General features: G+C 39.8%; 2 protein-coding genes across 2 annotated transcripts in view; one reads left to right on the top strand and one right to left on the bottom strand.

Moving 5' to 3' along the window:
* Positions 1-2515: 2515 nt before the first annotated feature.
* On the bottom strand, positions 2516-3676 carry LOC311045002 (kelch domain-containing protein 3-like; the record flags this gene model as incomplete). The annotated part of the gene is made up of 1 exon (XM_084056813.1): positions 2516-3676. One exon carries the CDS (start codon positions 3674-3676, stop codon positions 2516-2518), a length of 1161 nt encoding a protein of 386 aa, XP_083912939.1.
* A 4628-nt stretch (positions 3677-8304) lies between these two features.
* LOC311045001 (apical endosomal glycoprotein) overlaps positions 8305-10157 on the top strand; it is a gene marked incomplete at its 5' end in the record, with an annotated part of 28525 nt that continues 26672 nt past the window's right edge. Inside the window, 3 exons of the mRNA XM_084056812.1 lie at positions 8305-8409; positions 8691-8925; positions 9481-9609. Of these exons, the coding sequence (XP_083912938.1) occupies positions 8305-8409; positions 8691-8925; positions 9481-9609 (469 nt within the window). The remainder of the gene's footprint in view (positions 8410-8690; positions 8926-9480; positions 9610-10157) is intronic.

Here is a 10157-nt window from a genome sequence, read left to right as displayed (position 1 = left end):
ATGCGTATGCGTGCGTTCGTGTGCGTGCGTGTGTGTGTGTGTTTTATTCCTCTCCGACTCACCTCTACTTTTAGTTCTGTTTGGCACATTGTCACTATGGCTTTAATTCAAGCAACGGGAGAAATAACTGCTTTGCATGATCTGATACTTCATACTTATTATTATTATTATTATTATTATTAGTAGTAGTAGTAGTAGTAGCAGCAGCCGCCGAAGCAGCAGCAGCGGCAGCAGTAGCAGTAGCAATAGTAGTATTACTAGACCGGTGCTATATTAGCCTATTATTATTATTATTCAAATGTTTTTATTTAATTTTTTCAAGACACACACACACATACCAACATATAACAAACAACAAGACACCACAGACACTAGTACACAATATCAAAGGAAAACAGATACTCATATCAACCAATAATCAATTGACCGAAAATGCAAGGACATTTTAGTGCAATATTTTTCCCTGAGAAACGGTATTAATACCACAAAGCCTATTATTATTACTATTATCTTGGACAGAACATTTGTCTGGAATAAAGGAGACACGTATCAGACTGTAAACTCATGCAAAGATAGATCATAAGTGAGGCACACTTCTACATTTTTGTGGTCACTCAAGAAGCACTATTGTTTGTTTCAGCAGAAGTGGTATTTTAAAATGAGTTATGAGGTTCAAGCTGGAAACTGAAACGTCTGCCCTTCTGAGGTCAGCCGACTCCTCTTAGCACTGTCAGCACACGCATCCTTGGTGGCTTTACACCAGTGCTAGCTGTGGCCATTGCACAAATCTGTTTAGCCCTGCCCCCTCAAGCATTTCTTTTTGACTAAATTTAGAGTAGCCAATTATTTTACCCCCTTTTTCTCCCCAATTTAATCGTTATGCCAATTAATTCCTCCCCACACACATTTCTGTGGTGTCACTGTTGTATCCTTCTGACTCACCTGCCAGTGAGGAGCCCCCACCCGTCCAACACTCCCCGCTGACAGGTGCCGCCCCACCCTGTGGGAGTACATGCAGTGACAAATATCACCCTCCCCGCCCGGCTACCCTCCCCCAAACATGGGCCAATTGTGTTTGTGTAGATGCCCGACAAAGCCGGTTTGCACCATGGTGGATTCGAACCCACAACCTCCGTGGTTGCTCAACAATCCTAATGGTTTGGTTGAGCAGAGTCCTTCAGGGCTCTATGCAAGTTTCTTTTCCGTTTTCTGTTATTGTGGGGAAAGCTTTCGCTGAAAATAACTCTTTTTAAAATACCACTTCTGTTGAAACAAACATTAGTGCTCCTGAAGTCACCGCAAAATGTAGAAGTGTGCCCCAGACTTATCCTTTGCATGAGTTTACAGTCTCATATGTGTCTCCTTTATTCCTGACCAATGTTTTGTCCAAGATAATATAATAACTGTAGAAATAATAGAGGCACGTTGAGCTCACAACGCGTGTTGTGGGCTTGTCGATCTGCTATTTTCCCACAATACGGAATCGGATGATGGGGGTTTAAGTGGTAAAAAAAATAAACATTGCATTAAACCAGCAATGCCTCATTCTGATATCTGCGTTCATACAGGGTTTCACAAAATAATCAACTAGTCAAGTAGTAGTCGACACTCTCAGTAATGAAACAGTCGTGGACATCATTAACTAGAACTCCTCCCTCCAACCCCTAACTCGAAGCAAATCTGAATTTGATTACCCCACTGACACAAACCCAACGACATCAACTGTAGCTGCACACTGTCTAGTCCACCACACAATACCAGACCATTCTAAAACCACACTATACACTAAACTTTGGGCTTTGGTATTGGTACTAACAGTATGGGTCCTCATTGACAAAAACAACAGACTCCAAATGGCAATGTCACACCTATAATCAACTTTCAACATTTTTCTAGCCCTTGGGTGCCTGACATACGAATTAAAATGACACACACCGTACCAAGAAACAGCTGAGCAGTCAATCATCTATTGCATATAGTACAGTAGGCTACTTCTGCTACTATGTGTCAGTGCTTCATACTGAAACACTGAACACTGAAGCTGCTGCTTCAGTGTTTCAGTGCCTCATACAGCTGCTACTTTTGTTGAGCTTGTGAATTGTGAATGTTTGCTTAGACACAACTGAAACGCCTAATTAATAATATATATATATATATATATATATATATATATATATTTATTTATTTTTATGGACCCTGAGTCTGAAATAAAGATTGAATTGAATAATTCTGATCACATATATGCAGTTCTATCACTTTATTATTTCAAACATGAGTAGCAAATAAAAAACACATGAAAAAAAAAACACAAAGGTCTCCACCTTTGCAGTCATTTTCCTCTCCCACTCCCAGTTACCTTTACAAACATCTGTTTCCTTTGCCTAAAGAATCTCTTTCATTCCTGATGGAGATCAACTGCATGTAGAACTTTCAATTCTCAGAGATCTTCTCCTTTGCTGCACTGTCTGTCCTGTAGCAGTTCAGTTGGTAGTCTCTTTCTCCTGTATGATGCTGCTTAGTTCCTGGTGGATATCGTTCCTCCTCTCCTTTCTCTTTCTTCTGTTCCATTGCCTGGAACTTGTTCTCTTCTGCTGTCATCAATTGGTGGACCGCTATTTATTCTGTTGCTGTAGGTAGTCATGGCTGTCAGTTCCCACCTGATGTCATGTGGTAGTCCTGACTGCTCCAGACCGTACTGCATAACTGCTAGTTTGCACAATGTCTTCAGACTAGGACTTAGGTCTAATATGTACACCTGCACATCTGGAGGTTGAGTATATTCTCCAAAGAGGATGATGCGATCTCCAATCATGCAACAACAGCACATCCAAAACATCCATGAACACAGGCCTTTTCCCTTGGGCTCAACCTTCTTCCAGTAGAGTGTCTCTGGGTTGAATTTCCACAGATCATTGAAGGTCCAGTCCAGGAGAAATTTGTGGCCACCAAATATGTACAGCTCTCCATTGAAGGCAAAGGCTGAATGACCCCTGCGTCCTTCTGGAAGAGCCTGTACATAAGGTGTGATCATCCAGGAGCTGTTCTCTGTGTCAAACACACTGATGTTGTTGTTGTAGTCAAACTGGTCCCCTTGGCCCCCAAATACAAACATCTTTGTCCCTATGATGGTAGCAGAGTGACATGATGAACCAGGTGCCGGAGTGCCTCTGGTGTTAATTAAAGACCAGAGCATTGTGGTGGTGTCCAACTTGTGGATGTCATTAGTGCATCTAGTCTGCCAGTTGAATCCTCCAAAGACATACATGGCCTTCCCCAAGACACAGGCTGAGTGGCCGCACCTCGCCCCTGGAACAGTCCCAGAGGTCTTTGGCGTGAACCATCTATGGGTGTCGACATCAAATGCATAAAGAACGCTGCAGTACTTCCTTGTGTATGTAAAACCACCCCAGATGAAGATATCTTCTAGCAACACAGCGGTGTGGCCCCAGCGCATGTAGGGAACCTCAAGGGGATGTTCTCCCTTTGTCACTGGGGGCAACTCCATCCAGCGCAAAGACACTGTGTTGAAAACGTGTACATCAATCTGACCCATGTTGTACATGTAGGTCTCCCTGCCACAGTACCCTCCAAAGGAGTACACCCTGTGCCCCACTGCCACAGCAGCATGACGGAATCTCTTTGGTCCCGCTTTCAGATGGACCACCCAGCGCAACATTCCACATAACAGCACCACCGCGGCTAAAAGTGGATTCTACTAGCAATTCCCTTAAGAATGTAGTTCCATTGTGGACTACCACTTATAAAGATACAGTGGCACAAACACTACACAAAGCTTTACTAATTGGTTGGGATGGCCAATTGGGAAAGCCAATGCCCTAATATGGCATGTAGAAAGCTTAGTGGTGAACATTCTGAAACCTGCCTTTCCCAATTGAGTCTTCGGATAGTATAGTGATAATATGAATGAGCAACCTGGCTGCTGAATAAGGAACAAAAATAATTCTCGCCAAACACAAGCAATAATTTGGGGATGGATATTAAATGAGAAGCAGTTCAACCACGCAGGATATGAACGTTAAGTTTGGAATACACACAGTGGCTGATGGATTTATGAATGAACTGAATTTACAGCAGCAACGTAAATGGATAATTATTTGTACTGTACAGATAACAGGGCAACATTATAAAATATCCCCGTTATGCAAGTATGAAGAGAAAAAAAGTGTATATACATTGTAGGTTAATAATGAATACATGAATACATATTTAAAAGGGAATTTCAAAAGTTATTTCAATCGGTTCGATTCCTGAGCCCGGTGGACCTTTACTGCATGTCACTCTTAAACTCTCTCTCTCTCTCTCTCTCTCTCTCTGTTTCCTGTCTCTCTTCACAGTGGCCTATCAATAAAGACAGAAAAGCCCACAAAATATGTACATTCTATTTCATCTTTAGTTTTTTGTTTTATTCTTCTCTCTACTCTTACCTGTACCTGTTTCATTTGTACTGCTGTTGCTAGTACAACACCTGCCTTTCCACACAGGGATCAATAAAGGTCTATCTTATCTTGAATCTCTAGATTGCCACTGAGTACATACATGGGCGGTGTGGTTGCTTTGACCCGGCCGTTAAGGGTTAGTTAGGGTTAGTGTACAGAAAGGAAAAACTAGACGTTCTGCGACACAGACACATCCAGTGTGTTCCAGGCTTAAATTAAATGTCACTGCTGATAACACCTGCGAATTATGAAGTATATAATAAGACATATGACAAGTATATAATATGACTGATAAAGGTCAAATTGGCTAAATTACCAGCCAATTTGTTGGAGGATGAATGAAGTTCTAAATAACACTACATCGGTCTGAACTGGGTTGAAGCCACAATTCTCTTGATCTTAATACTACAGTATAATTGCTATGAACAGTGATGTGACTTGTAGGCCAATACAACTATCGGCTGCACAAGGCACAGCACAAACTTGTAAATGCTTTATAAACACCAGCTATCGAGAGAGACCCCCCCAGATGTATTTTAATTCTGCCATCAGACTGAACCTTCATCATTGAAGGTTCAGTCTGAAACGTTGTGTCAACCGACTCTAAACCAATCAGAAGGTCCCATCCCTTCAGGCTATCGGACGTTGGAATCTCAATCACTTCAGCCGTGCACAACACGGCTAGTGTTTGTTTACAAGTGAGAGAGAGACGGCCAGTGAAGCACTTTCAAACATATTTTTCATTTCACTACACCTCTTCTTAATAAGCTTGTCGAGTCTTATGTAAGCTTGCAGGCCTATATAATGATAGCTTATTAGCACAGTTCAATCTTTATTATGCGTATTAATTTAGAACAATGATTAAGCTGCAATAAAGGCGTGTGGTTATCTGAAAATAATGACCACCCCTCGGCCAGCCCAGTCACAATTGAGAGTTGTGTGTGGCGATTGTATAGACCTCATCAGAGGAATTGCATTGCTATAAGGCACAGCTTGGGTCCAACGTTATTTCCTATTAAGAAAATATACTTGGACCCATTTACTGTACAATCTTTTTGTTGTTTGTGTTGTGTGAAAATGACAAGGTCAAATCAGGTCAAAATTACATCATCCGTTAAATGTGTATCAAATGAACATGAAATCTGATTACATTATAAATTACAAAATGTAATGAAAATAGAAAGACAGTTGGGGTCACATATTTGTTACAATATAATACATCTGACCAGATTTGTGAATGGACATGACTTATTTATATTATTCCTATTTTTCACACACGCCCATACATTACAGTATACCTGCCACCACACCACAGAACATAGGACCATGTGGGGAGAAAACAAAAACTGGATACAATAATAACAGGAGAAAACCATTCTGATTTAGCACGTAAGATCTATATGATCCTCCTAAAGTGCTGTATTTCCGGACAGGGCTTTACCAAAGACTGAAGAATGCACAGGACTGCAGCTATGACCATAAAGATGTGGGAGGAAAAGGAGAGGTGAACTTTAAGCACAGGTTTGTTGATAAGGAACTGTGCCAGCTCAATCATTGTGATAAGTGTTTGCGATGGCACATGCACAAAAATGTTAATCAGGAATCTGTCGTGAGGACGCAAGCCTTTCCCTTACACTTCTTGTACTGTTCTCATGTTGTACCAGACATGAAGCAGCAATCTGTCCTTCTGCTCGGTAAGTGGGCTTTGAGGCTGAATTCCACATATATTTTGTGTTAAATGCTCTCATATACGTATAGTATGACAATACTAGGATGTCAGTAGGGTCTGTGGTGTACTGAAACTAGAAGCTGTATGTCATACCATCCTTTGTGGGTTTCTCAAATGTCAGATGTTTTGCAGTTGGGGGCTGATGAAGATTTTTCCTGATTCAACGCAAATTAATGTAAATCTCAAATATCCAGTCTCACATGTTTGTTTGTTTTAACCTACAGAGAGATGTATACTTTGGCCTATAAATACCAAAGGACGTTTGCCCTCCAGGCTTACGTAAACAACACCTATCTACAGTATAGTAGCACTTGCCCTAGCCTTGACAACCTTGCAGGCTTATGCAAAGGCTAAAATGTAACTTAGCATGTTATGTAGACAGATGCCATGGTTTTTGTTGACCTGGTATCCTATAGTGTGTATAGTTTCAATGTAGGCTGACAATAGGTTCTTAGTTTACTTATATATAGTTTAGATGCTTTGTTTACTTATGTATTACTTTATTATTAGATTACTATTTCTATGCATTTGATGTATTATCTTGTGTTGTCCTTGCTTACTGTAAGTCGCTCTGGATTAAGAGCATCTACTAAATGCCAAATTGTAAATTTTAAATCGTAAACACCTGAGAAGCTTAGCTAATAATAATAATATATTTTATCATTATTTTATCATAATTATCATTATTATTATTATTTATTTATTTTGTTACTATTATTATTGTTGTTGCAACACATTTTAAGTATTTAATGGGCAATGCATTATTTAACATTATGTTGTTATGGACTCTCTTGACAGTACTTTTGCTAGCTGCTACCTCTTGCCCTCATGGAGAGCTCCAGGGTTCCTCTAAGGCGTGTTTTTCCGATGATGTCATCTGTGATTTCAAGGAGGACTGTGAAGATGGTTCCAATGAGGAATTTTGTGGTACGTCAGTTGTTCTACAAAACTTGCGACCAAGTCACATCTTCTGTTTTGCCCAGTTCATTGAATTGGTCCAGTCTAGTTACTAATAGAGGATCAGACCCTTATAATCAATATTATTACACATTCTGCTGTTGGTGTACAGTACTTGCCAAGTGCATTTATTTTAGATACCAGCAAAATATTATATTGGTATAATGCATTTCTAAATACGATACAAAGACTGGGTAGCTCAATATTGTTACTGTACTGTCGTTGTTCTACTTGGTCCAGGGTCGTGTGACTTTGAGCATCACTCCTGTGGTTGGAACGACACTAGCAAGGACAGCAAGAACTATCGCTGGAGACTGGAGTTGGCTAACATCACCACTACACCAGGACACGACCATACCACATTATCACCATGGGGTCAATAATGCTACCTTAATGTTTTATTAATTCCTCCTGTACTGTAAAATGCTCTATTTTTTGCTGTTAAATCTCCCTACTACTCCTCCTGGTGATTTGTTGCTCTTTCACATGACCATCACTATAGGCTCTCAGGAATATTGTCTGGATTCTGGAAATTACTTTTGCTCCTTGTGATTTAATGTAGGAACTGGTACCTTTATTTACAGTTGCATTATATGCAAATTGCTCTTAATATGCATGAGCGTCAGTCAAAGGCAAATAAATAAATACAGATAAGTGATGTTAATGATGTAAAGAATGTTTATTTGACATTGCCCAGCTTTTATCAGATCCATAGCTTTTGATGACTGCTTGCTAATCTCATCATTCTGCCTTTGTGTGTTTGCACAGGTCATGTTATGTATGTAGATGGCAAAGGAGAAGGCGATCGTTCAAAAGCCACTTTGGTTCATCTTGTAAACAAAACAGGAGCTCTTGGATGCCAAATCAGGTAGAAGATAAAACCCTAAACTATTTTACAAATGAAAAATTGTAACTTAAGCTCTTGGTTGATAAAACAATAGCATAATGTAGAGTATATTGTGGAGTCTGTGGACATACTGAATGGATATGCATGCAATATAATACAATGTAAATAATATAAATCAATACTATTTTGGAATAGAAATCTACAGTTGTTTGTAGTTATCCATTGTTCTGGTCTGATTGTTGATATTTTTCAGCTTCTGGTACCATATCCATGACGAGAAGTCCTTACTGTCACCATCAAGATTTACTTTAAACATGGTTAGAGGTTCTAGTGAAGAACTGCTGGAGATTGACAAAATCAAAACGAACGGATGGGAAAATGCCACAGCCTTCATTGGCAATCAGCCTGGAGGCTACAAGGTTAGCGACCAAATCTTTAGGATACATAATGTGAAGTGAACTGCCTGCAGTACATAGTAACACAGATAAAAGTATACTCTGGAGGAGGCTTCAACTCATCGACTCATATTTAGCAGCTTCTAACATTCTAGCAACTGCTCTGAGTACAATTTAAGTTGAAGTTTAAATTCTGAGCACCATCTCCAGAAACTGTACACAGTTAAATACAGTAGTAACACTACAGCAGTCTGCAAGGACCTAACTGATATTACTGTGTGTAATACTTACTTCTCTCTCCACAGCTGGAGTTTTCATTTGAGCGTCCATTCTTTGCAGTGAAGGACGTCATGCTGGATGACATCAGGTTTGAGAACTGTGAGGAAGGGGATATCCCTGCAGGATCGGACCAACTCTCTTGTAACTTTACTGAGAACACTTGTTCATGGTACCATGACTTCACAGCCAGCCTTATGTGGAAAAGAAGCAAAGAGGATTTTAATGGGCCAGATACTGACCACAGCACCGAGGCGGGTAATGGTGAGTATTCTCCAGAGCCGTGAATTGATACAGTACTTGTGACTTTCCAATTTGGGTGAATTGATTGGTTAAAATATAATAATAATAAAAAAGACTTGACATGGGCTTGCAGACTTGCTTTTAAAATGTCTCAACATTTAATGTGAGATGCAAGCTTCTCAGATGTAGCAGGATAAACATAAAACCCTGAGGCATCCAGGTTAGGTCTCAGAATCAACGTTTTTGTACAAGCTCCATCGTTTTTGTTATTTCCATAAGAGAAAGGGTAGAAGAAGAAGGGGGGCAAGGGGAAGAGAGGGAGAGAGATCAATCAAAACAAACTAAATATCTACATATTTACACGTAGTACCGTATATCTACTGTATGCTCTCAAAGACAGTACAACATAGAAGATATTTTCTCTATAAAAAGAAATGTAATGTATTTATTTAAGTATATAACTGGAGTTACTCAAAGTGTTAAAGGTATCACATTCAATATGCAACGATATGCATAATCCATATAACATGAATTCATTTTTGTTAGTGTGCCAAAATTCTGCTACTATTTCCATAGGTTACTATATGTTCATAGCTGCAGAGACAAGCCCAGATCCCTCATCAATAGCCAGACTCATGAGTCAACCTCAGTATCCTGGTGAAATATGCGTTAGCTTCTGGTACCACATATTTGGCAGCAGCATTGGTAAGTAAGCCATTTTATTTTAGAACACACACTTCATAAAAAGCAAAAGCTCTGATGTGCTACAACAAAAACATAATAAAAAACAATCACAGCATAAATGAAAAAATATAACCAAAATCATTACGCAAAGACAAAAGAAAACTGCAAAACCATGGGGATAAAAGCTATGATTAGCTATTAAGCGGTCCATGAAAAATGTTTTTCCATAGGTGTTTAGACAGGTTTAGAAATGGCTGGTGTGTGTGTGTGTGTGTGTGTGTGTGTGTATGTGTGTGTGTGTGTGTGTGTGTGTGTGTGTGTGTGTGTGTGTGTGTGTGTGTGTGTGTGTGTGTGTGTGTGTGTGCGTGTGCGTGTGTGTGTGTGCGCACGCGCGTGGCTTTGGTTTATCCAATTGATAATAAGTAATTAGAGCCACAGTTTGTATTTATAAACAATGACTTATGCTTTATGGTTACCATAGCTCATTCTAAACATTTCCAGGTGCTTTGAAATTCATCACAAAACGTGCGGGTGAACCAGAAACAATTGTATGGATGAGGAGTGGGACA

This window comes from Gymnoscopelus microlampas (assembly GCF_963454915.1).
Source record: "Gymnoscopelus microlampas genome assembly, chromosome: 5".
Taxonomy (NCBI): domain Eukaryota; kingdom Metazoa; phylum Chordata; class Actinopteri; order Myctophiformes; family Myctophidae; genus Gymnoscopelus; species Gymnoscopelus microlampas.
The sequence above is the reverse complement of the archived record's forward strand: the minus strand, read 5'-3'. Positions and strand labels throughout refer to the sequence as shown.